Genomic DNA, 27,929 nt, shown 5'->3' on the forward strand with positions numbered 1-27,929 from the left:
GATAATTGTTCAAGAAGAATAGTGTGGACAGAATACTATATGACGAAAAGCATAATTTGTTGTTATTTTTATTTAGAGGTTTATCACATAAGATTTAACGAGCCAACAGTAGCGTTATAGAGCAGCTCTAGTGTTGACTTTTTGAGGGTGCCAAGATGAGTAAGAAACAGTTAACCAAGGTGTGATACAATTGAGGGTTCTCTTGACTGTGTGCTAGCAGAGCACCAGGAGCTCAAATAGGCACTGCAACCAAGGAATAAATAATACACCGGATATGTTGAGAGAAGAGCACACAACCAACTACTCTCTCCATCCCCAGTCGTTTCAATTTTTCTAGGTGTATAGGTTTTATGATACATCTATAGATATATATTATGTATAGGTGTATAACAAAATTTATATATCTAGAAAAATTAAAACAACTAATAATTTGGTAAGAATTTGGTAAGAAGAACACAGGTGGGCAGAAGGGACCAGTTTTATTTACAATCATGTGGGTCCCACCTTGGGTGTAAACTATATCACACGTTGCAGCATATTATTCCAAGCTAACACATTTTTTGTGGGTCTTGCCTTAGCAAAAGAACCTGCATCAAACACTATTTTCTTTTGATTTTTGGAATAGAGTTTTTAACGAGGTATATATGCAAATCGCATTATTCACCAAAGGAGGGCTATTGTAAAACAGGACTTTCTGAAAGAGTCATGCCCGGCTTAAACTTTAAACCAAGGAAAATAGGGAACAAGGTGCAGAATCGTAGAGTCCTAGAGTCGTAGTCCATTAACACATGGGCTCATACTAACTCATCCGCCGCGGAGGCCAGTTCATGACAACATGTTCGCCTGCACCGTAATGTCAAACAAATATACGATGGAAGATTCAAGAATCTACCAATGCCTTTTACAATCTGTAGAGGATATGGCGAACCACCTAACTTCAATGGTAACATCCAAAATGAGACTAGGAGACACGTAATGCACAAGATCAGACAGACTTTCTGAATAGAAACCAACCGAAACGAGAAAAGCTATCAACTAAGGTAAGCGTAGCAAAAGAGGGTAAACAATCTCACAATTGCATATTGCATTAATTACAGTAATTGGTTTCATCCACGGAAATAACAGCCTCAAAAGGCGGCTCTTTGCTGCGATGTTAGAAACATGGAAGGGTAAAATGCAAAATAACCTTGTTATCGTAAAGACGAAGACGTCCAGGAGTCACCTCTGAAGTACTATATGAAGAATAATATCATCTATGGGTCCCGCATGCAAAAACAGTTCTATTCTATTGATTAAATTTAATAAAGCATCTCAGCTGGATTAGTAAATTGGATCCCATGTCATGGCTACCATATTTTTAGGTGTAGCACATCTGAATCTGGAGACTACAAGAAAGATGTGTATGGAAATTTTCAAATGGATCAAAATCCCACAAGTCACAATGATTTTCAGGCCTCAGAAGGACACAACTTCCACATAAACTTAATACGAGGATGAACAGAAAAACCCAACAAGATGATACTGCCATCACTTTTTCTTTTTCCCACCTTTTGTGTTCTTCGAACTGCCACCAGTTGAAGAACTGGGCGCTGATTCCTGCTTCTTTGTCCTTCCGTGATGCTTGGGAACTAGCTCTGCTATTTGGATCATCAGCTGCTTCTCTGTAACATGTGAACGCATGTCAGTAAAATATGTCTAAACATATCTCTTACAAAGACCAAACCTTGGGCAGTGCGTCCTAGCAAAATAGAGCATCAAATTTCAAGATATGTAATTAGAATACAGTTCATATTGTTGCAATCAGCCTGTAAAGTGTTTCTGGACAGTCCTTAAACACATCTATTCAGTTCAGTGAAAACCTCCTCCAGGTGATAGGTGATAGATGTGGCTAATAAACTACAAAAACATGTCCATTCCAACACTTAAAAACATGTAAAACAACTATTCCACCATCCATTCACACAGTCGTGCTTGACAAGGGCTGATCTACTGATTGTTTGGCAGTAGCACTGGCTACTGCAAGTAATAATATGCTGGAAATTCATATCGATATCTTTATCAGAACATGCAGCATCCGGAAGGAGTCAAAGATAAATAATTCAGCAGTGCATATTTCATAGATGCATTTGGCCAACGTAAAAGCTACACGTAGTGGAAACTTTCACTAAGACACTAGCTAATCAATGAGAACAGAAGCTGAGTTTGGAAGAGTATTACATTCCCAGTTACCCATGTCGTGCCTCATTTCAGAATTGTAGCAAAAAACAAAATTTTCAGACACAAGACATTCAACAAAGTTCCATAGAAATGAGCGTACATAGTTACAGACATGATAAATATCAACCAACACTGCTCACAGCAACATTATAGCACGATATATCATATCAAACAAGATAAAATAAATAAAAGAGAACAATAATGAGATGGTTAAGGTAGAGTTTGGTTGGAGAGCGAGATAGGATGGAACGGTTCCATCCCAAATTAGAGGCACAGAATGGCTCCATCTCTATGTTTTGGTTGGAGGGATGGAATGGTTCCATTTTTTGTTTGGTTCGAGGGACGGGGATCAACCGGCTCGTCTTCCGTTAACCCCCGTTTTGTGGGGCCCACCTGTCATGCACCACCCTTCTCCCTCCCCCTCCCCTTCCCTTCCTGAGCGCAGCTGCCCGCCGTCGCCGCATGCTCGGCATCTTGCTTCGCTGCCCCACCGTAGCAGGGCTGCAGCACTGCCACAGCCAGCTCTCTCCCTAAGCAAGCTGTTGCCTAAATCAAGCGTGGCCATCAGGGAATCCATCATGCCACCACCAAAAACGGAGCAGGTCAGTAGGGAAACGCAGCAGGGAATCGAGCGTGGCCGCCAGGAGGTCTGCCGTCGCCGCCAGATTCGTCGTGTTGCCGGCCAAATCGGAGATGGTGTCGCCCGATTCACCGCGCCGCCGCTCAAATCGGAGCCGGCGCCACCCGTTTCACCACGCCGCCACTCAAAACGGAGCCGGCGACACCCAATTCACCGTGCTGCTGCCCAAATCGGAGCATTGGTATCACCCCGCCGCCCATAGCTTTCGTCATCGTCTGTGGGAGCTGAAGCTTGGGCTCGTCACCGCTGGGGGGGAGCGCAACACAAGCAGGGCGTGAGACGGGGAGAGAGGGCGTTGCATCGAGATGAACTCGCTCGGTGTTTTTTGCGGAACGGGTCCGTCCCGGATATTGAGCGAATATTCGCTTGTTGGGACGGCTCGTTCCTATGTTCACGAACCTAAGGATGGAACCGCTCCGTTCCGGTCGGCTCCCCAACCAAACACGACCTAAGACACAATCCCATAAACCCAACATATGAACAACAGAGGCATTATGTTTACTGAACAATTTGATGACAGTACTACCTTGGACCCTTGCGAGGAAAAAGTTTTTCCTAGCAAGTCAGGTTAAGAATCATGGCTCCTTGAACTAACAATAACAGAACTTCCCGAAGTATATATGTCCACATGATAGATGACACAAGAGATCAATGTCAAGAAGGAAACTTGCATCTGAATAGTTTTTCTTCAGATCCATACAAGTATTTTTTTTTCTAGAAGCTAGTGTCAAAGATCAAGAAGAACATGAAGGGCAGAACTGGCTATTAACCCAAACTAGAAGATTATGCATAACAGTAAGGTAGTTAGTTTATATAAGACAAATAAGGTGCATAACTAGCTACTGATTTCAAGTAGGACACATATTACTTGTTTCATTCAATCAGACAAAATTCACTAACATAAAATATGTTTTTTTAAATAAATAGGCTTCGCCTCATAATACTGCAACTGCTTATCAAGACAGCCCAATATGTTTAGCATTAATCACAGTAGAAATAAGCAATGCGCCGATCAACCATTTCTTTTCCTAAATGGGATGCCAGTGGGTCAAATGTATCGAAGACTCTACCATGACCATGACTAACAGTAACAGCAATGCCCTGAATTTCATTGGATATTCACTAACAATGATCATAGAATATCAACAGATATACAAAAGAAAAGGCACATGAAGGGCACAGAGAAAGAAGATTTAGTAAAAGTAAGTAACAAAAAATAAAAAACCTGAGCTAATCTGAATGGACACAAGAAGCGCCCAACAAAGACGTGAAGATTTTAGTAATTGAAGTCTACCCAGGCAATTTTAGTAATTGAAGATTTTAGTAATGGAGGCTCAAAGTTGAAGAGTTCAAGTGACCCAGATTCAAGGAGTTCACCCAACAAGATGGAAAGTGAAGAGCCAATTGTCCCCAATTTCTGAAATAATTATTGTTAACCCCAAATGACCCAGATTCAAGGAGTTTACACAAAAAGGTGGAAAGTGATGAACTAATTGCCCCAATCTCTGAAGTTATTATTGTTAACCCTTGTGAATTAGTGATAAAATAACTCCATCAGTAGAAACCTAGATTTTAGTAAAGAAAAGAAAATCTGGCAAAAAAAGAATAGTCAAAAAGAATTGTAGAGAGCTAAACCAAATTGAAATGGTCAGCTGGACATGCTTCTGAAAGACTGGAACAGAGACGTACTACCCCACAAAGACTTAGCCAGTTAGAGAAACCGTTCAGCGTAAATTCGAAGCACAAACAAGACTCAGCTAATTGAGGAGGTACCACGCATCTGTAAAACCTAGTATTTTGGAAGAAAGAAAGAAAAATAGGACCATACTACCAAACATTTGAATGTGGATGACTAGCTTTGTGACGTGGAATAAAACCTCAAAGCACTCCATGCAAGTTTTGCGACATTGAGGTTAACAGAAAGGAAATAGACATTGAACCATCAAGGAGAAGCAGACACATAGGTTTTCCTTGATTTCGTGAAGTGATTCAACATGAGTCTAGCAAATGCCAAACCAAACAAAGTGCAGAAAAAGTTTGGTTTAAAAAAACACTGTGTATGAATATCTCTAACTATACCAGTACATGCATGTCGGTGTTGATAGTCGATATAAATAAACATTGAAGAATCAAGTCAGAGCAGCAACACAAGTTTTCCTGATACTGTGAAAGTATTTACACATGAGTTTGGCATACATCAAACCAAACTAAGAGCAGAAAAAATCTACACTTATGTATACATCCATAAATAACAGCATTAAGGCATGGACATAATGACAAAACGACCAAATCAACAAAAGTGAGATTACTAAACATTAAGCAATTCATGAAAATCATATTTATCTAAGATATCATCATGTGCCACTTTATCAAATTACTATAGCACTTGAATGCAACCCACCATCAGTGTGCCATTTCCTTGATGTGATCAACAACCAAAACTAGCAAATGAATACTGCATACTTGTTCTTCTTAGCTTTAATTGATAAGAAATGCTTGCAGTCCCATCTAAAATTCAGCATAGGTGAAAGCAAGTGGTTGCCAGAATTAGAATTACGGCAGTACTTCGGCACTTACTCGTTTTAATAGCAGGATTGACAGGGGAGCCGTCATCCTTCTTGAGCTGCACCCTGACCCTCCCCACCTGGAAGAAATCCCGAGGGTACGCCTTATCCAGCTACACATAGCAACCAATCCGCACAACAATACCCATCAGATGCGCAAATCAAGCAAGAACGATTAGACTGCCAAAAAAAAATAATCTAATAACGAATCCGGGCAGGTACCTCGATGGCGTGGGGGATCTTGAGGTGCGAGCAGCAGTCAGCAATCTCGATGCACGTGGGGTCAGGGCAGGCCTTGCTGGCGGCGATGCGTCGGCCTTCAGCAACCGTCTTCTTGGAGTTGAGGTAGACTGGGTAGATGACGTTCCACTTCTTGATAGTGCTCCGCAGGTCGCCCCCGCCGCCGTCCATCTGCGCGCTGTTCGACACTGCCACGGCACAGATCCTGGCACAAGAACCGCAGGGACTAGGGAGTATGAGGTTGATGCGGGTCTGAATGTTCCGAGAGATCCTTGGCTTAGGCAGCAGAGCAAACTGCAGCAATCAGCTGCTCTGTTGAAGCTACGCAAGAAATGCCATCAACTGCTCTGTCCCCAAATCTTCCCCTCCCTCTCTCTTTCCAATCCTACCTGCAGCCCTTCTGCATCCTCTGTCGCTGCATTGCAAGCACAGGCACAGCGCACGGCCAGCCAGGCGCACCAGCAGGCAGCCTGGAGTCCAGGTTCCTCCCCCTCCCCGACCTCCTCCTCTCTCTCTCTTTCTAATCCTACCTGCAGCCCTTCTGCATCCTCTGTCCCTGCATTGCAAGCACAGGCACAGCACGCGGCCTGCCAGGCGCACCAGCAGGCAGCCTGGAGCCCAGGTTCCTCCCCCTCCACGACCTCCCTCCCCTTCCACCGCTGACTCACCTTCCCGGCCTCCCTCATTGACCTCCCTTCCCACCCTTCCCTGCGACGGGGAGCACTGCCGGGCGCCCGGGCGGCCGGGCGGCGGCCGGAACGCGCCCCCGGCCCCCCTCGGTCCCTCCCAGACCTCCCGCCTCCCTATCCTCCCTGCGTCCCGTGAGCCCCTCCAGCCGCCCGACCGCGCAGGAGCCCCCGTCCCCTGCTCCCGCACGCGGCAGGGGCTCGGCGCGCGCGGATCCACGTGGTCGGGGCGGCGCAGCTCCGGCCGCTGGGGTCTAGGTGGCTCGGGCCCCTCGATTCGGCGGGCCGCCGCCACCGCCAGTCCTCCTCTCTCACCCTAGATCCACTTCGTAGGCCGAAAATTTTCGGAAGGAGACGACGGGGAAAGGAGGCGTACCTAGCGGGATTGGCGTCCGCGCCGGTGCGGGAGGGGTGACGGTTGCTCCTCGACTCCGATGAGATGACGGAACGGGGCTCCGGAGATCGAAGCTCGCGGATGAGAGCTGTGCCAAGAGGCCGTTTGGAAGGGATCGTGCAGAAACGTTTCACCGCTGAAGTCAAAGCTGGTGAAAAAAATAATTTTATCTAACTTTTAGTTTACTTTTATCTGAGTTTAAAAAAATAGTTTTATTTACAGTATTTAGATTTGCGTAAAATAAATAAGCACGAAGCCAGTAAAAATCCTACCAAAATTTAGAAGCCAGATGAGAGCTCATTGAAGAGAGGTTTTTCCTTTCTCTCTACTAAATACAGGATACGAGGTAGGACGAGGGTATGGTTAGAGTTGCTCTTACCGTAGAAGTAGATAGAGATCCAGTGAGGTTTAAGAGCAGCAGTTTGATAAGAAGACGGGTGGAACGGTATCAATACACTCGTAAATAGTAAGACGGATGAAACAGTATCGATGGGCTCGGAAAAAAAAACTTTTTGGTTTTCGCAATGAAAAAGAAAGAAAGGAAGAAAGCTATGCCAATCTATTTTGGTGTACAAACTTTTAAGATGGAAAATAAAATTGGTGATTAAGCGATGAGCAGAATGACTAAAAAGTGATGGCGAAATTGGCTGTCATGTAAAGGGAACCAATTCAGAAAGTAAATAAAAAGAAAGGAAAATATTTGATCTTGCAGGCAGAAGATTTAGGCTTGCACGTGCACACACAAAACAATGAGTAAATAGGAACAAAAAGAAGAACCTCACCACCGATATGGGAGATGAAGGAGCTCGATATCATTAGGCCTTAAGGCTTGGATACGAGGGTAAGGCCTCTTGGTTTTCACAGCAGCTGGACCGGGATTCACGGATATTGTATGGACCTTCAACGGTAGCAAAAGTAGGGGTAGCGAGGGCATCACCCGATAGGACCGTGGGAGAGCTCTGTTGGGCTGTGGAAAAGTGAAAAGGACGTCAAGTTCCAATATGTTTTGCATGGTGGTGGTGAAAGGCGGTGCTCTCACTGGAGTTGATGAGAAGCGAGAGTGTTTGAGTTGGATTAGCAGCAATCACTACAGGAAAACGACACACTTCCGACGGCCGCAGTTAACTTTCGACGGCCCCGTCGGAAGTTCACTAACTTCCGACGGCCATAAGGCAGCCGTCGGAAGTTTCATAACTTCCGACGGCTGCAGTAACAGCGGTCGGAAGTTAACCAACTTCCGACGGTTTACTACGCGGCCGTCGGAAGTTAGGGGCACGCCGTTAGGGCTCGCGTTATCTCTCGTGCCCTTCTCTTTTTTCCCCACTTCTCCTCACCTCCCGCGCCGCCGCCCGCCGCCCGTCCCCGCCGCCGCCTCCGCCCCGCGCCGCCGCCTCCGCCCCGCGCCGCCGCCTCCGCCCCGGGCCGCGCGCCCGCCCGCCTCCCGCGCCCGCCTCCGCCCCGGGCCGCCGCGCCGCCCCCCGGCCGGGCCGCCCGCCTCCCGCGCCGCCCCCCGGGCCGCGCCCGCCTCCGGCCCCGGGCCGCGCGGCCGCCCGGCCTCCCGCGCCGCCGGCCGTCCGCGCCGGCCCCCGCGCCGCGCCGCCCCCCGGCCGGGCCGCCCGCCTCCCGCGCCGCGCCGCCGCCGCGCCGCGCCGCGCCGCGCTGCCCCGCGCCCGCCCGTCCGCGCCGCCGCCCTGCCGCCCGTTCGCGCCGCAGTCCGTGCCGCCCGCCGCCCGTTCCCACTGCCGCGCCGCTGTCCGTGCCGCCCGCCGCGCGTTCCCGCCACCGCCCCGCCGCGCCGCCGCCCGTTCCCGCCGCCGCGCCGCCGTCCGTGCCGCCCGCCGCCCGTTCCCGCTGCCGCGCCGCTGTCCGTGCCGCCCGCCGCGCGTTCCCGCCACCGCCCCGCCGCGCCGCCGCCCGTTCCCGCCGCCGCCCCGCCGTCCGTGCCGCCCGCCGCCCGTTCCCGCTGCCGCGCCGCTGTCCGTGCCGCCCGCCGCTCGTTCCCGCCACCGCCCCGCCGCGCCGCCACCCGTTCCCACCGCCGCGCCGCCGTCCGTGCCGCCCGCCGCCCGTTCCCGCTGCCGCGCCGCTGTCCGTGCCGCCCGCCGCTCGTTCCCGCCACCGCCCCGCCGCGCCGCCGCCCGTTCCCGCCGCCGCGCCGCCGTCCGTGCTGCGCTGCCGGTCACAGGAGCTGGTGATGAAGGGGCAGGAGCTGGAGAGGCTGGGGCTGGGGCTGGAGGGTCAGAAGCTGGAGGATCTGGAGGGCAGGGTCGGACACGTAGGCGGCGGTCGAAGATTGGTTGGATTCCGCCGCCTAAACCTCCACGAGAAGAAGAAAAGTGCGTGATCACACCGAATGGAGATGGGTGAGTATGTTTTTTCTATATTTTAGTACGTAATCCTTATTCCGAAATGATTCTAATTGTTTTATATACTTGTAGGTCTTGGTTTGAGCCTAATTTCCCAGGTGTTGGTCATCTAAGACAGGTGAACAAAATTCTAGGTAACATATGCCGTATGCTTTGGCCTGGAATGGTAGAACTTGTATCTGGTGAACGGATCCCTGCTACATCTTGGAATCATTATAGATATGGTGTCAACATAACGTTCGGCAATACCCAAAAGGCAGTTTGGGCTGAGTTTTGGGTACGATTGCTCTTATGTACTGATTTAATTTTCTACATACGATGGCTACTGATTGTGTAAAATTTTTGCAGAAATACTACAAGTTGCCTGAGGAGGGAGCTTATGATGATCATGCCAGACGTGTGTTCCACCATAACGCACACATTGTGGTTAGAGATATGATTTCTTATGCCAGAATTCAGGTTGTCGCTTCTTATCTGGAACGGACTCAAGGGATGCGATTTGAGAAGAAACGGGATGCTGGGAAATATTACTTGACTGAGGAGCAATACCGCGAGGTAAACTGTTGCAAGTTGCAATTAGTATGATTCTGTTTGTTACCTTGAAACAAAATATTGTTGTGCAGGAAATGATTCCGTGGATGGCCACACGTGAGGAGGCTTATCATGCCTTATGTCACTATTGGACCACGGATGAGTTCAAAAGCATTTCCCAGAGAAATAGAGGAAATCGTGGAACTGAGTCCTATCACACCTACGGAGGTGATGGGCACTTCCGATTGGCCAAACGCATTGTAAGTGAACTCTTTGAAATGAATTCTATTAATTTCATTTATCAATGCATGCTTCTTTAGTTTTTTGTTGTATGTATAGGAAGTTCGCACTGGTGTAGCGCCGAGTGATATTCAGGTCTATCTTGAAGGTCATAGAGGACGTGATCCTACAAATCCAGATCAGTTATGCTCTCAGGCGGCTACAGAGCGTCTGGTATATCTAAATTTACCAAATTAGCACTATCGAGTTATCATGAAACCTCTTATGTAATTGTGCGATTTTGTTCTTTGAAGGCGGCATATGGTGACCAAATGATTGCTCGCCATGGAGAGGGTTATGATTGGAGAAACGCGCCTATTGATCCTGAGGCCGTTTACAGTAGTGGTGGTGGAAAACCTCATGGCCGGTTAGATTTCTTTAAATTTCAATCTAATTTTATAATTTAAGCGAAAATACATATTTCGAATTTGCTATATTTGGTCAATATTTGTAGGTATCCATTATTCGACAAAGTTATTGACTCGAGTCAGGTGCCGTCGCGTCAAAGAGCGGGATCGTCGCGGTCAGCAAGCCGTAGCACAAGTAGTGGCGACGACAGCGCGGAGGTTGTAAGGCTGCGTGAAAGAGTAAGACAACAGGAGCTACAGCAGCAGTGGTTCCAAGCTCAACTTGCACAACAGAATGCAATACTGCAGGTAAATCTTAATTGTTACAACTTAGGTTAAGTTACATTCTTACTGACAAATTTGATCTTTCAGCAAATAGCGACGCAACAGAATATACAAGTGCCACCACTGGTACCTCCACCTTTTGCACAGGCCGGTTGGCCATCAGCTTCACCTCAGGTATGATAGTCAACGATTCAAATGTTAGTTAATAGTCATTGCAAAATATGGTCACTCTTAATAAATATTATCCAATTAGTTATGTTTCAAACTAATCTTGTCCATTTATCTTTTATAGCCTTTTCACACCCCACCACCTAATCTAGCGGCACCGGGAGACTCACACGTTGATCCAACATCGAATTGGGCGGATCAATTTATTGGAAGTGGCGGATCAATTCAACCAGGTGATGGAGGCGGCCAAACTTAAGTGAAACATTATTGTTCTATGAATTTGTTCCATATGATACTTGTATGAAGTTTGTGAACTTTGATTATGAACATATGTATGTGGATATATGAATTGTGTACTTGCGTGCAATTTCTGATTGTAAATTATAATTATGGATTAAATCTGATTATACATAATGCTTAAGGTTGGTTTGTGGATGAAATTTGATGATATATATTGATTGTGGTTGGTTTTAGATTGGTTTCAGGGTTTGATAGCGATCTGGGAATAAGCTTAACTTCCGACGGTTTCTATATGCCCGTCGGAAGTTAAATCCAACTAACTTCCGACGGCCACGTTAAACCGTCGGAAGTTAACAGACGGACGTCAGCTGCCGTTTGCCGAGCTAACTTCCGACGGTTTAACGTGGCCGTCGGAAGTTTATAAACTTCCGACGGTTTTGGCTCTATACCGTCGGAAGTATAAAACTTCCGACGTCTTTTTTCCGTCCAACCAACTTCCGACGGCCTGTGTCTAAACCGTCGGAAGTTAAGTAACTTCCGACGGTTTAGCCGTAACTTCCGACGGTTTAACCGTCGGAAGTTACGGTTTTTCCTGTAGTGAATGGCACTCGCGGGCGGTGACTGCGAGCCAGGGGACGGTCAGGGAGGGAGCAGCGGTAGAGAACATGTGCAGCACCAATATGAAATAATCTAAGTGGTGTTGAACTAAGTTAAGTTGAATTCTTGTCATTATGTAGCCATGTAAAAACTTACGAGTGTCCGAATGAACACTCCCTTGAGCAAAAAGGTGAATGCCATGAGATGCTTGTGGAGGCAAATGAGTAGGAACCGTCATAATTTTTTTTTTTGTACCGATGAAGCATGTCTTATACGTCCGCACTTTATTTATGGAACTACTTAAGTATTTGTAGAATACATACCAATTGGAGATTAGGCGTATCTCTTTATGAATTTCTTTGAGTATATTTATATTGCACACATTTCAAGAATAACACTCATGGCTAAGGGACGGTTCATATCATATTATTCATAAAACTATAGAATCCACGTAGGAAATATGTGAGTGATCTCTCATAAGACCACTCAGGAACTGTATTAGTCAGAAATATGGTAATCGAAACACAAACTCTCATGAAGAGAAATGAAGAGATGACAGGGAAAACAGGAAGGAATTGTATCGATGGTGCTTACCATGGAAACAAGCAAGGCCACTCAGGAACTGTATTAGTCAGAAATATGGTCATCGAAACACAAACTCTCATGAAGAGGAATGGAGAGATGACAGGGAAAACAGGAAGGAATTGTATCGATGGTGCTTACCATGGAAACAAGCAAGACGGGTGGCTAGGTTTTTATTGCTCGTGACAATGCTGGTCAAGGCCTTTTAGCTGGTGCAGGGAAACTACAAGCAGTACATATGCAGTGCACTACGAGCTGCTGCAGGCCCAGGCATGCCATACGTTCAGGTAGAGATTGATTCATCCGTACTCGTAACAACTCTAACCTCGACATCCTATGACCAAGCTCCCGGTGGTGTCATTTTTAAAGCAATGCTCCACACATTAGGAGAAACGTAACACGAAATCTCAAGCATTAACGGATAACAGTGATATAACATTTCCAGCATTTGGCCTCGAGGATACACAGTGTGGATGGGATTAGAGCTTCCACAACATTAGAATAAACGATGCTCCAATCAGAAATGAAATGATTCAGGCATTGATGTTGCAACTGCGGCGCTTGATGCCACGTAAAACTTTTTGACAATTATCAACCAACTTTTAATCACAAATACCACATATAATTTCATCAATTGAGAAACACATGATAGATTCATACAACTTGATCGCTTTCATTTAACCATGTGTATCCGTCCGGTCATACATTGCTCAGAGAACTGGGCGGTAGCCCGGTTGGTTGCGTCCTTGGCAGAGTGTGGGACGGACCGGCCAGGATTCGAACCCAAGTTCTCGCGCAACATTCCTCGAAGTGGCAGGAAGTTAATCTACCCTCTAGCCTCTTTATACATAAACCGCTCCACGGAACAAGAATCATATTTCGGATGGCCAAACCACTTTATTCTTCAAGCGTTCTTGTCTAGGACATACCCGTGTAGTGCTAGCGCATAATAGTCACGTCCAAGGTGCAATTCAAACCAATACCACACCAAACTATATATTAAGGGAGGTTAACTTCAAACCAGCCCACTCCACCCATCACCCTCCCGAAACCAAACCAAACCAATCTAGTTATATGATAAACCTCAAATAAAACCACACCGCATATCTTAAACCGGTTCAAACACTACAACAAAATAGCTTATTTTCGTCGGCCAGAAACCGTCGAAAATAGCCAGAAAGTCGTCGAAAATATATATATTCGTCGGTCGGCCGACGAAAATAGGCCGACGGAATAAAATCAACGAAAATGAACGCATTTTCGTCGGCAACCGATAAAAATACATATATTTTCGTCGGCCTTATTTTCGTCAGCTAAGCTGGCCGACGAAAAAAATATGTATTTTCGTCGGTCTCGACGACCAACGAAACTATTGGATACGCTCTAGTATTTTTGTCGGCCACCTGGCCGATGAAAATACTGGGCGCTTGCTAAAAAAACAGCTGCAGCATTTTTCATAGTTTTCCAGAATTACAAATAACAGTTAATTAATATAAAAATAGCCATCCATAAGCACAATCATAAAATACATCATCACACAATCATGAAATACATCCAATACGTGCAATCATGAAATTCATAGTCTAAATGACATATATTTCTTACATAGTCTAAATGACATATATTTCTTACAGTATACTCATCAGAATCAGTATGCTCAGTCTTATAGGTCAGTATTTCTTATGCGAGCCCAAGAACAAGTGCTCTGTCAGTATTTCTTATGCGAGCTCAAGAACAAGTGTTGATGCTCCACCTCCTCCCTAAGGACCTGTTTAAAAAGAAACAAGGACTATGAGGAACGAGATATGATGTCCCAAAATGATGACTAAAGAAAGAGAAAGAAACAATGATATTTTCGCACTTTGAAAAATCACTAACAGAAGTACAGAACCCACTAGCAGCAGTGAAGATGATTTACCCTACATGGCAAACCCTATGACATGCTCAAGTATTTGGCAAAATTCATAATTATTTACGAATCAACTTCTAGTTTTCTACTAGAAAAATGTTCCACATCTTAAAGAAATAAGGGATTATAACTCAAAATAATAGAAAAATTAGCATCATAAGATAAAACTTACTCCAGGAAGGGTGACCAAAATCCGAGCACCACTACACCCAAGAGGATGACCTAAAGATACAGCTCCTCCATGAACATTAATCTTCTCCTGCAAGCACATTGTTGTTAATTCCTAATATATTGTTAGATGCTACTAAATGTTTTTGAAGAATTATATGCTGGAGTGGTTGTAAAAAGCTTTGGAGCCTATATAAACAACATTCATAGTTGAAAAGTTACTATTTTAGAATACGAATGACAGGAATTGGTTAAATTTGATATCTAAAATAGTAGCATAAACTGCTCAAGAGAAAATAACTTCCTACATCCTTTAATATTAAGATCATGATGATATATCTAGAAGCGTACTCTACTCTTAAATGAGATAGCTGTTACTATAGCTTACTTGAGCTGCATCTGCATATCCTTTGATCCTTGCAAGGACATGCAGGCCAAGCTCTTGAGCCTTCTGCCCGCTCACGAAGACTAATGCAGCAGCTCCGTCACTGATCCACGTAAAACAAATTAGATGTAACTAATTGCAGAAGCCTACACAAGCGAACAGTAGGCAGCACACTTGACAGTACCACTCAAGGGAAAAAATATACAGTGCAAAGTGTAATGAAAGAGTGTCTATGACAACCGAGAAGAAATTATACAGGTAGGCTAATTTTCCTTGATTTAATGGGAATGAGGCATTACAAAGATATTTTTACTTTCTTATGTGATATAAATCATTTACACCAACTTATGTTACAATCATAAAGAAATTAGTTACAATTTAGAGCATAACAACCAGTCAAACATAAATAGGCAAAGCAATTCGTAAGTACAAACAGAAGTCAAATATGAAAACAACAAAAAAGAACAGAATGCATGCATGATATAATAACATAATTAATTGTCATCTTTTTCGATAAGTACCGGTGGTTTTTCCCTCCCAACAGGAACTTCAATCTGGTTCATAAAACATTGAGCATAAGAAAAAACCAAACAAAATATTTGATGTATAGAAGGGTAATGTTGTGTACTGAAGAGCAGCTCCTAAGAGATTAAATCTATATTGCTTCAACAAGGATGCAAATAGTACTCATTTTAGTATGGCATATCTACTTTCATCTTTGGAAGCAAGCAAATGAATGGTTCATCTGCAGATCTAGAGCATCACATAAGCCCACCCTAGCAATCATACGAGATTCCTAATAGAAACACTATTGCTCATACAGAGCCACACCATTCACGATGATAACCAAGATAATGAAAGAAGATGTTTAAACTGATGGTAATTGAAAAGAAAAATCAGTGGTAATTGAAAGAAGATGTTTCCTAATAGAAACACCATTGCTCATACAGATCCACCCTAGGGAATGCAGAAGAGGACGACGACATGCTCATTGCTAAAGCCTCAAGGTGGTGGATGGATCAGAGAGGCCTGATGCGATGGTGGAAAGGCCTGATGCGGGGGGGGGGGGGGGGCGGGGGTGCTGGCTGGCGGCTCGGGTAAGCAAGAAAACCAAATCTGGGGAGGCAGGTACTTATATTAGAGCACCGTTATTTTCGTCGGCCAGATTTGAGCCAACGAAATTATAAGTATTTTCGTCAGCCTGAGCTAGATCGACGAAAATATAGACTATGTTTCGTCGGCCCGGTTTGGCCGACGAAAATATAGAATTTGTTTCGTCGGCCCGTGCCATGCCGACGGAAATACTTCTAATTTCGTCGGTTTACACAAGCCAACGAAATAATTTGATAATTTTCGTCGGCTTGCATTAGGCCGACGAAATTAGATGTGGCCCACGAAATTAAGCTGATTTAGTGTAGTGAAAGCCATTTAAATCCATTTCCAAATCATATATATGGTTCAATTTTGATGTTGGGTCCACATAGATTTAGCTACACCGATTTACACAAAGTGGCTAACTATCATTTTGAGATATATCCAACAAATTCCCGCTAAAATTTTAAGGTGTGAACATGAGGATTTATTTTTAGGATCCGACTCTCGACATAGGGCCCATATATAAATCTAGCCACACCAGTCTACGCAAAGTAGCTAACTATCATTATAAGATATTTCCAACAAATTTCAGTCAAATTTGCTAAAAATTTGAAGGTGTGAACGTGAGATTTTAGTCCATCTTCCGATGTGGAAATGACATGTAGATCTAGCCACACTAATATGCACGAAGTAGCTGATCGTCATTGTAAGGTATCTTCTTCAAATTTCGATCAATTTTGTTATATTTTTATGATGTGAACGTGAGGTTCTAGTCTTAGGGTCTGACTTTAAACGTAAGACCTGTTAAACTGAAATACCTGAACCAAACTGAACCTACCCACTATAATAGCTAACCCAAACCCAAAACTGAAGCGATCTATTATAATAGCTAATCCAAACCAAATCACACCACTAACTTTCTCAGCCCACTTCCTATCAAACTTAATCCCTTCAAAAGAAAAACCAAACCATATAACCCGACTTTGGCCCAAAAGTTAGCAGGTTGAGCTGCAGCACATCATTGTGAAATTTAGACAAATTATTATGCAATCTTTTATGTATGAAAAAAATTGACCATTTTAGAATGCCCCTAGTGAAGTTTGGAATTGTCTTGGACTATGTTATCACATGCCTAATTAACTAGCTAAGTACCATGTTGCGCTCTGTTGTCATGATGTATCAATAAAGGGAGAAAGAATGATCTGGGTCCTAGCATCCAAGAGATCAAGAGTGACATTTTGATATAGGTGGCGAGACCACGAGGGAGGAAGATACAAACGAAAACCAAAATGGCATTCTTGCTGTGAAAATCGGACGGTGAATCTTGCGGTTCATGACATGCTAAGGCCTAAGAGTTTTGCTTATCTCCAATGCAGGTTCGGGGTTCGGGACGTGCCAGTCAATTTGACCCGCAACTGACGAGAAAAAAGAAATATAATCAGTAAGCAACTAAGAACGCATCGGCTGGGATTCCGAAGAGTTCCATAAAATGCATCGGTCATGAAGTCCGATACAACAATTAAGTTATCGGCAGTAAAGCCGATTCATTAGCGACAAATAAGGTTAAGAACAGACTTCATCATACATAAACACATCTAGTTAATAAAATTTAATAAAACTTAATCATACATAAACACATCTGGTTAATAAAACTTAATTTGATCATCACTATCAGTCAGGTCAGACTCAACCGAGACAGCACTAACAGACGATAGATTAAGCAAAATTAGCTGATGAATCTAATTAAGATGGCAAATATCCTTATCAATAATTGTCAAAAATATCTAGATCAAGATTGAATCGGCTATTAGATAAGCAATATAACGAACGTATAAACTGAGCCGATAGAAGCTTGATTAAAATAGAATAACTTGTGAAATCTATTAAGAACTAGTAAGGTATTGGATAATGCAACTTTACAAGAATTTGATAGAAATCGATAACTAAAGAAATCGGCTAGATTAACTCACGAAGCGATGCAACCTTGCTAGATTTAGACGATATCAGTAAATTGGTAGATAAGCTAGATGAAACTACAATGATGCGTTAGTAATTAAATCCTAGAGAATTCGATAAAACGAGACTCACAAGCAAACTGAAGATCGAAGCGATGCATCCCTGTTTCCCGAAGAAGTCGTCAAAAACTACCGCTACTAGTACTCCTAGGGTTTTGGCGATGTCCTGAGAAAAATTATATTGATTGATGATTATTCGTACAGACCCTGACTGCTCCTAACTATACTCTGAACATAAAAGACTCCTAGTCAATTATGACACGCTAAAAACTTAACTAAAGAGATAAAACTACTAAAATTACAAAGCTCTTAAAAGTAAAAGGAAATCAGACTCTCGTAAAATTTTTGATTGACGTCATCGTCCTAATCCGATTCAAATTGCCTCCAGAACCATCCTTGACTGAGTCCTCATCCGTCTCTGACCAGCGCCACGTCATCCTTGACCAAGATTCCTAGCAACTTTGACTTTAGCGCACAAATAGCCTTCTCCAGGACTTCACATCGGCTCTTTGCTGGTCTCTTTTTGTTTCCATAAACATCCTTGCAAAATTTTGGCGTCAACAAGCATAAGAGTGGAGGAAGTGAATTGAATGGTACCAAATTAACAATAAAATCTTTAGGTAAGTACTCCACAAGAGGTGGAATGGGATAAAAAGAGTTGTAGCAGGCGATGTGCTCGTAGACAGTGAGGCGTCTGTGGTGATCTCGTCAATCTCAAGATATATCGGCTTAGTCTTTTGAAGGTGCTCATAGAGGGTAGGATTGTGTGTATTCATATGAGTGAGTGTGCATGCGTGTATGTGAGCGTCTCCGTATGTACTGTGTTTTGAAAAAAAGAATCACATGTAACAAACAGTTTGTGCCAACATAGCTTATTTAGTCCCTCCCTATTAAAATAAATGACTGTTTCGGACATATGATTTTCAAAACAATACTTTTTGTTTTTCAAAACAATACTTTTAGCTAAAAATGTTCATAAAACATAACAAAGCTATATGTATAAAACATAATTTGAGACAAATTAGTTTGTGCCATTCTCAAGTATAAGTACTCAATTCATAAAAAGTAATATGCAACCAAAGTTCCAAATGGTTAGTTTAAAACAGCTCAATGCTACGTATTTATAACTAGATGAAGCACAACCCAAATTATTCGATTATATGCATGACAGTCATCACAAGACAAATGAACCAAATTTCCTGAAAATTGTTACAAATTTGTCTCATACTACACAAAAGCAAAGTGCATCTAGGACAACGCGAAATGTTTTTGGCCAAATAGTGAAAATTGCTAACAATTGCATTTCCTCCTATAAATTTTCTAGTGTGTCTTTGAGCAATGCGTCAAAAGGATAAAGAGATTGCTCATCTAGGACACACTTACTTTAAAAATATAAAAAGTATTGCAAAATAACCATGCTAGATTTATATTTCTAAAATCCAAGGGTCCATAAGGAAAGGACTAAAATTCCTAGTTCTTTACCGGTGGACTCTTGCCAAGAGAGATGTTTCTTGCAAATCATTGAATTCGGATATAAACATTTATGGGTTGTACCTATATCCTCATATTTTTGTTACTCGTGATATAGTCGTGCATTCTACAAACAAATCCATACGAATTTAGTAATTAACATACATATCATAATCTACATATTTTTTATTGTTTTTGCCTAGTCTATGTCAACCAAGAATTTCAGTTTTCCCAAATTTACTCTATAAATACTAATTCTACATGGTTTCAAACTCTTAGTTCTTTAACACCAGGTACACCTATCAACATTACATGACGGACCAAAATTTAAAAGGTAAAAAAACAGTTTGTTTTTTTAGATAAAGAAATTGTAATAGTTTGTCAACAACAAAAAAGATTGCTAGGAGGCTTCCTTCGAAGCACAATCCGTATGGGACACGAACTCTTTTCCTTTGCCACGACTCTGCGTGTCCACCACTTCCCCCGCTTATCCAGAAACCGACCCCGCCCTCTCGGTCCCAGCGGTCCATCACCCCCAACCCTAGATCCAACAGCTCAGACCCCTCGTCCCCTCTTCCCCTCGCTTCCCCGCTATAAACTCGCCGCCGCACCCACCGAACAGCAATCCCACGACCCGCAAGCCACACAGCCACCTTTCCCCCACCTCGATCTCGCACGCCTAGGGTTTCGTCTCGCCGCCCCCCTCCTCCCCCACCGCCAAGATGCCGAAGAACAAGGGTAAGGGAGGCAAGAACCGGAAGCGGGGTAAGAACGAGGCGGACGACGACAAGCGCGAGCTCGTCTTCAAGGAGGACGGGCAGGAGTACGCGCAGGTGACCCGCATGCTCGGCAATGGCCGCTGCGAGGCCATCTGCGTCGACGGCACGCGCCGTCTCTGCCACATCCGTGGCAAGATGCACAAGAAGGTCTGGATCGCGGCGGGCGACATCGTCCTCGTCGGCCTCCGCGACTACCAGGACGACAAGGCCGACGTCATCCTCAAGTACATGAACGACGAGGCGCGTCTGCTCAAGGCCTACGGGGAGCTCCCCGAGACGCTCAGGCTCAACGAGGGCGTCGACGTCGACGGGCCCGAGGACGGCGAGGAGGGCAGCGACTACATCCAGTTCGAGGACGAGGACATCGACAAGATCTAAGATTCCTGTTTCTCCTCGCGGTTGTTTTCTTATATGTGACTTATTGTTATGTTCTAGTGGCATGTGGTGATACGGTTTAGGCTGGCTGTTATGGATTTGCACTTTTGCCAGCATAATCTTGTGATGCGACGAGATGTGGTTAGGATCTGAGGTGGGTTAAATAATCGCGGATTAATATCGTTCCAATCTGGTACATGCTGTTATTACAACAAGTGCTATACTGGTGCTGTTATTATTGTTCTCGATTGTGTTGTCTGGTTTGTTGATTTTGCTGATTGGAGTAACTCTGGTTGCGCGGTCTATAATAGTTTGGGGGTTTATGAGGGCTTCCTGAGAAATTTGAAGGCTAAATTCCAGTTCATCTGCTCCATGAATGAGTATTAGGAAACGGGTTCACAACATAGTTCATATCAACCGAAACTCTTCTACTCTTTTGATTAAATGTTTTGGATTGACTATGTCGATAAGAAATTGTTGCTCTTGTGTCAAATATTGGTGAAGTCTGTTTTGTTGTTTGGTGTGGTTTGTGTTTTTGTTCAAAGGTACGTTGTGGATTGACTGTACATCAGAAAATTGTTGCTCCTGTTTCAATATTGGTGAAGCCTGTTTTCGTGCTTGGTGTGGTTTGTGCTCTCGTTCAAAGGTTTTCTAGGGATGACATTCTGGTCCAAACTTAGCCTGAGATTGAGAGCTTATGCCCATTGAGGTACTGCGGTGGTGATTTGGAGTTTGATTCAATGACTTGCGGCACTGAACCAGTGAGCTCTCTGTATATCTTTCAAAACGTCTTTGTAATTCAGCACATTTTGAGTAACTATTTTGTTGATTTGTATTTTTTTTAATTTTATTGTTATATTGGAAACAGTCATCTCTTGGAATGCTTATTTTGTTTGGCTTGTTTTGTTTATCCAATAAGTGGAATCGATGGCTTAAATTTGCTGTTTTGTTTTAGCTGGCAATTTCTGTCTTCTCCCGATGGCAGAAGTCAAATGTTTGCTTGAGGAGCTCTGAAGATGACATCTAGTGGTTTTAGGGTCTGTTTGGGAGGGGCTTATACCAGCTTTGGTTTCATCTATTTGTGCAAATAAGACATTGTGGCTTTGTACAACTAAGATACTGTGGTGTGATTCGTTTTGTAAACCTGAGGCATAAATAAACTAGAAGTGAAACTACTTTTCTTAGTTCACCGGCGAAGCTGTTTTGGGAAACTTTTTTTTTAGGACTAGCCCTTCCAAACGGACCTGCTGTGCCTTGGCAAGTAGAAAGTTTGGAGTTCACTTTAGACAACATTTGGAAAAACAATGTCTCGAAAGGCAGAGCACTTACAAAAGCTGTGTTTGCTCACTCTATTATGGACGCCTTTTCTGCCAATTCTCCGACTCAATGTGAGGACAAACGAGCAAATAACAGCCAGCTTGGCTAATTTAGGCACAGTACTGGGGAGAAGCAACAGCAATGATCCTTTGCAACATCAGCACGTTATGAGAGCGAACCAGATTCGTCCTTTCACCACCCGAAATACATCTCATTCAGCAGCCAGAAGAGTACACATTAAATTCTTTAGCTCAAGCATGAACAACCCAGATATACAAGCATGAACAACCCAGATATACCACTTCGTCAACAGGTGACTCGGAGCACGGATGCAAATGCAATACGGTAAGCAATGCGCAGGAATCGCAATGAAAAAGGACTAACACGAGAACACCAGCTTAGGAAACATAGCGGCAATCCAGTAATCGATGCTTTGTACTGTGTTAGCTCGAAAGGTCAACAAACTGCATAATTGAGCACTCAAATGATTAGGAAGTCGAAGATTTCAAGTTCTAACCAAACTACCTGACCAACTTACTGGCCAGCAGCCATCTATGAATTGGAAATTGAATCAATCAATAAGACGTCTACTATCTTACACCTCCCAAGTACCAGATAAGATAAACTAGAAACAAAACAAATTTTGGCTACTTAGCATTACAGCTATGAAATAAAATAAATGTGAACATATCTTAACACTTTACACACGGAAAACATGACGCTCAATTAGACAACTATTACAAATAACCACAACGACTGGATGTATTGTACCTAAAAATATTCAACGGGAAATGCAACGACGAAACACCTATGGCATGCAGTAGAGTGTAGTCATGTCTTCAACTGTCATCTTGGACTGAAATAAAAAATGGAGAAGGGGAAAGTTATATATTGCTGAAAAAGAAACAAAAAAGATCTTGAGGGAGTGATACTCACTGCTAAGGATAAATCCCTGCAGCAAACTTTTAGCTTTTTCAGTCTGCTCAGGGGTACCAGATATTTGTACAACTTTCTCCAAGATGCCAGGTCTATCATCAGCGAGAGTTACAGTAGCACCAGACATCTGTTTCCAACAAACAGTTAGAAGGCTATGCAGGGACGATTTTCCTCCCTTTAGTACTAAAGGAAATCCAGAATATACCGCACCTCGCTTATTTGGGCAAGCTTGCTGCCAGCCCTCATGGTGAGGCTTGCAACAGCACTGTTTGGTATGACAACTTCTAATGTGCTTCTAGTCACTAGAGGAACGGCAAATCTGATGGAGGACAAAAGGTGGTGGTCAAGGAACAACCAAACATAAGAAACAACTCCAAGGATAAAGCATTACCTTTTTGAAGCATTTTGCCTGATATCATCATTAATGTTGCTACCTTGCTCAAATGATCCACTTGCACTGCCTCCACTATCCTGCAATTGAAAAATGGCATATAGCACAGTTCAACCAATCACTTGAGGTAATATGAACCACAAAAGTGACTTTTCCATAGTACATATGGGACATCAGTCCCCCCATTATCGTTAATTATCTCTAGCGTTGTTTTGGCAAGTAGAAACGCAGAATGCAAGGATGCTAACTATAGTTAACCAACAGTTGACGAAATTGAGTGAGCACATTCCGAAAGAAATGAAAGACGAATGATAATATAGAACATGCAGCGGAAAAGGAGACCAGTGGTAAAAGATACATCAAAGGAAAATAGATTTTGTTCGTATAAGTATCTTTTAAACAACAGTCTGATAATGTATAAACATCTTTTCCTAGTGGCGTCAAGGAATCATTTGTACATCAAACCTACCTTTGAGTGCCATGAAGCTGTCAGTTGTGGTGCTTGGTGGTAAGGACCCATTGGAATATCATTTCCCTGGTATGGTCCTCGAGGTGAACCAGTGGCTGGAGAAATGGCTCCATATACATTAATGTTGCCAACTTTAATAGGACCAGACATTTCACGGTATAGATAACTTCTTAGTTTCGTGGCTACTTGCATAAGAGCATTCCGAGCAGCTCTAATATCTCCAACAATCTGCAAAAATATAATTTGATCAACCACCGGAAAAAAGGCTAATGAACTTGAAACTCAAAATAATGCAAAAAATTATATTCATGCATGCAAAATCTGTGATGACATGTGTAATCAAAGTGTCAACAGGCTACTGATCTGAGCCTCTGAGCTTATGTCCTGGTACCAGGTAGTATATTGGTAAATGGTTTGGTTTAGAAAAACAAAGTAGCCACTATTCCAATGTGTTATCATTCACAAAGAAACCCCAATATTTAACCCTCCTAATTGCCAACAAATCGCTGTCAAAACAAACTGCCAAATAAATTATGTAAAATCATATAGGTACTTGCATCTAGATTAACATGTACTTACCTTGCTAAACATTGAAAATGGGAAAGTCTTTTCCTGGGATGAAGACAAACCTGTATGAGTTCATCAGAATCTAGGGCACATGGTGGAAGATCTTCTCTTGGTAATATCTGCACATTTGCACTAGTCTGTCTCTGTATATCTGATAATGACCCCTCCCTTCCATCAAAGCAAGCAATTTCACTAGAAGGTACAAGTAGTCTTGTCGTGATAATGTTATCCTTATCAGGGCCAAGGTCTACAATATGAGTTTGGATGTGCAGCAGTGCTTCCTGCGCAGGGAAAAGCTCATGGTCTGGGCCCTATACCAAAGGTACACACAAAACCATATAAAAACAGATCCTTCCAGATGGGAAAAAGCAATCTCACAAATCAGTTAAGATGAAAATAAACATAACTTACAAATACACAGACATCACCGAAGTAATATGGCAAGATATTTAAACCTAAGACATACTAGAATATTCAAAATGCAGATAGCAAAGTGATGCATTCTGACAAAAAGTCAAACAAATATTACATGCAAGCACTGCTGTAAACTTTATCAGCTAAGAGTAAACTCCAAATAAGAAGTCTAAGAGGACTCGGAACCTAGTGGCCATAAACTCATAACACTGCATTAGGATGCATGTCACTTAGTACAAAATTTAAACATAGGCCTCATTTTTACCTAGAATAATGGCATTGTCCAAAGCCAAGAACGCATGACTTTATAGGAGCAGTATAACTAATACTGGGAGTGTACAGTGAGAATGTTCCCAAATTCTATCAACAATCATGTCACCTATGTATTACTCAGGTAGCGAAACCGTATACATATCAGAGCTACACCCGGTGGTATTCGTAAGTACCTTGAGTAATAGACAAGAAAAAATCTTTACTAAACAGTCAAGTCAAAATACAGGAAGCAAAGAGACAAAATTATGCAATGAACCTCCGATTTACCTCTCTGGATGTGATGATTACTACCCTTTCATCAGAACCAGCAATAGTATCACTAAGCCTAACATCAACACCAACATCTGCCTGTAGCATCTCTATTATTCCATCACGGCTTGAAACTAAACTGCTAGCCTTGTCATTTGGGCAAAGAATTCGAAATATGATATCATCATACAGAATATCTGGGTGTTCAATGACCTTCCCACCATTTGAATCAAACTCATACCCTGGTGGCTCCATGCTAATACTGTTCCTAATCTGATCAGGTCGTCCATAAGTTTCTTCATATACAGGCATCTGCTGAACACCACCCAGGTATTCATCTTCCTGAGAAATTCGAGGCTCTGGTGAATTCATTCGCCCTCGGAAAGGACCACGATCGCGGTGTAAGCTTTCCTTTAGGCGATCAGTGATTATTGCTACAGCCTTCCTAACACAATTTCCATCTCCAACAACCTGAAATATCAAGAGGTACACCATAGAATGAGAATAAAATTACAGTGAAAGATATTTTCAAATAAAGAATGTTGTTTATCTTTTTTATTTATATATATTTGCAGTGATATAATGCTAAGAGACATGGATCTATCAGATGGAACTTGCAAGTATAGAGCACAAACCTGATCATTTTATTTAATACTCACTTGTGCAACTGGAATTCTACAAATTACTCTCCCTCCGTCCCAAAAAGAATATCATTCTAGTTTTGCCCTAAGTCAAACTACCCTAAGTTTGACCAAATTTATAAACAAGAGGATGACCATTTATGAGACCAAATAGATATATCATGAAGATATATTTCATGATGGATCTAATGATACTTTTTTGGTACATGAACATTGGTACTTTTCTATATATATAAACTTGGTCAAACATAGAATTGTTTGACTTCGAACAAAACTAGAATGACATTCCTATTGGGACAGAGACATGGAGGGAGTTACTTCTAACACAAGAGGTCTCAAAGGTGGTTTTCCCAACATGGAAATGACATGTACTAGGCATGTTGCAGACACGTAATTCACTCTGCAATAAATAAACACACTAAAAATATCAACTTTTCTCTCAATCATGAACCTTCACATCCATGCCAAGCATATCAAGAAAGGTGCAGAAGTGGGCATAGACCTCTCTCCTCATGACCTGGCACTCGGGTCATCAGGAGTTCTCTCATCATGGCATGCATTTCCAACATAAAAATGATCAGGAATCTCCATTTGTGTTAGCACTGATCTCAACTTTCAGAGAAGCAACCACTGTTAGCACTGACCTCAACTGTCAGAGTATCGATTACTCAAAATTAGTCAAATCAAGCCTATGTCGCAAGAGAAGAGCAAACAGCAAATGGGCACCGACCACCAGTTTACTTCGGTGTTTCATTACAAGGTACAGCCACTCATGTAGTATATCTTGTGAATCAAGGTGTTCAGTAGACATAATGTGAGAACCAGTAGGGAGTGATCATCTCCAAAATTCAATCTACAGGTAGAGATAATGCACTTTTATTTCCTGACCAAAAAGTGTAATGGAGCTTGCAGCCTTAGCTACGTTACCAGATGACACATTCATGTATCTTAAAGAGTAGGGTCCCTACTACTTTTGTGTACCCATTTGGTTTTTTGACTTTCAGTCTTATTGCTCATTGATAATAGTTTAGCTTAATTAATCTCTGTTCTCACGCCTATTACTGTTTTGCATCCTTGAACATCCATGTGTGTTCTTACTATCCCCTTGTATGAACCAAATTGGAAAATCACTAGCACATTATTGTAGCAAGCAATTGTCATACCTGTACAACCTCCTCGGACAAGGACACACAGCGCGGCGTGTGCTGGTCGCGCGGCAGAATCCTGATGTGCGTCTTGGTCTCCATCCTCATCTGCTCGATGATCTTGCCGCCCTTGCCGAGCAGGCATCCAACGTGAAGTTTGGGCACGATGAGGCGCGTGGTGGTCTTCCCCCTGTCCCGCGGGTCCTTGCCCCTGGGCCCGTACTCGCCATCCTCGTCGCCATCCTCGGCTTCCGTCTCGAGGATCCGGCGGTGCACCATGAGGAGCGCCTCCTGCGCTGGGGAGTACATGGGCGGGCGGCCGTCGGCCTCGCGCCGCGCGCCGTCGACTGTCTCGATGACCCGGACGTAGTCGCCCGCGAAGGGCGGGTGCACGGTGATGAGCGCGCCGCTGTCGTCGCGGACCTTGGCGACGAAGCTGGGCGGGAAGCCGTAGGCCTTGCATTCGGGGCACAGGATGCGGAAGGAGGTGGTGGTGGACGCAGCGCCCGGCGCCCCCGCAGCGGCCGGCGGTGGGGGAGGCGGGGGCGGGGGCGGGGGCGGCGCGGCATCAGGGGGAAGGAAGCCGCGGCGGTCGGAGCCGCCGCCGCCTCCGGGTGGCCCGCGGCGGTGGTAGCCAGAGTTAGGGTTCTGGCCGCCGCCGCCGCTGCGGCGGTCGAAGCGCTGCTTGGAGCGGGGCGGCGGCGAGTCCTGGTCGTAGTGGTAGCCGCGCTTGGAGCGGGAACGATCCATCGCTGCCTGATTCGGGAGCGGCTGGTTCGTTTTTCGTTCTGCTCGTTCGATTTGATTCAGATTCTGAGCCGAGGAGCCATCGATTTGGAGGGCTCTAGGTTGATTAGGGTTTACAGAAGTGGAGGAGCCGGGGAAGGAGGGGGAGGCGCCATGGCATTGCCATCGCAGGGGCCGTCTACCGGGTGGAACGGGATTTGGTCCGTACCGTGTCCCGGTCGGGTCGGGTCGACGAGAATGCCCTCACCCCCAGAGATGTGCCCGTGTGAGCGCGCAGCAGATTAGGGTCCGGCAATGTTGTTTTATCTAAAAAAATTTGGTTTCTAAGTGAAACAAAAGGACCAAAATAAGCAAGGGAGAAAATAGAAACCAAAATCTGCATGTTCAAATTATTTTTAAACCCAAAATTTTAATATCTTGGTGAACAAGAATCTCAGTGAAGAAAATT

The 27,929-nt window shown here is 43.8% G+C and overlaps 3 protein-coding genes across 3 annotated transcripts; 1 reads left to right on the top strand and 2 right to left on the bottom strand.

Moving 5' to 3' along the window:
* Positions 1 to 1,267: 1,267 nt before the first annotated feature.
* On the bottom strand, positions 1,268 to 7,572 carry LOC112890777 (signal recognition particle 19 kDa protein). Its single transcript, XM_025957633.1, has 5 exons — positions 7,524 to 7,572; positions 6,724 to 6,889; positions 5,644 to 5,866; positions 5,435 to 5,534; positions 1,268 to 1,661 (listed from the first exon to the last, which is right to left on the bottom strand). The coding sequence occupies exons 1-5, from the start codon at positions 7,555 to 7,557 to the stop codon at positions 1,528 to 1,530; spliced, it is 657 nt and encodes a 218-aa protein (XP_025813418.1). The 5' UTR covers positions 7,558 to 7,572; the 3' UTR covers positions 1,268 to 1,527.
* A 12,206-nt stretch (positions 7,573 to 19,778) lies between these two features.
* Positions 19,779 to 20,578, top strand: LOC112888987 (eukaryotic translation initiation factor 1A). The gene has a single exon (XM_025955434.1). The coding sequence runs from the start codon at positions 19,901 to 19,903 to the stop codon at positions 20,333 to 20,335; it is 435 nt and encodes a 144-aa protein (XP_025811219.1). The 5' UTR covers positions 19,779 to 19,900; the 3' UTR covers positions 20,336 to 20,578.
* A 1,574-nt stretch (positions 20,579 to 22,152) lies between these two features.
* Positions 22,153 to 27,712, bottom strand: LOC112888986 (RNA-binding KH domain-containing protein RCF3). Its single transcript, XM_025955433.1, has 8 exons — positions 26,753 to 27,712; positions 24,967 to 25,419; positions 24,075 to 24,323; positions 23,446 to 23,673; positions 22,977 to 23,056; positions 22,796 to 22,904; positions 22,586 to 22,712; positions 22,153 to 22,505 (listed from the first exon to the last, which is right to left on the bottom strand). Exons 1-8 carry the CDS (start codon positions 27,482 to 27,484, stop codon positions 22,489 to 22,491), a joined length of 1,995 nt encoding a protein of 664 aa, XP_025811218.1. The 5' UTR covers positions 27,485 to 27,712; the 3' UTR covers positions 22,153 to 22,488.
* Between the last annotated feature and the right edge of the window lie 217 nt (positions 27,713 to 27,929).

Source organism: Panicum hallii, chromosome 4 (assembly GCF_002211085.1).
Source record: "Panicum hallii strain FIL2 chromosome 4, PHallii_v3.1, whole genome shotgun sequence".
NCBI classification, from domain to species: Eukaryota; Viridiplantae; Streptophyta; class Magnoliopsida; order Poales; family Poaceae; genus Panicum; species Panicum hallii.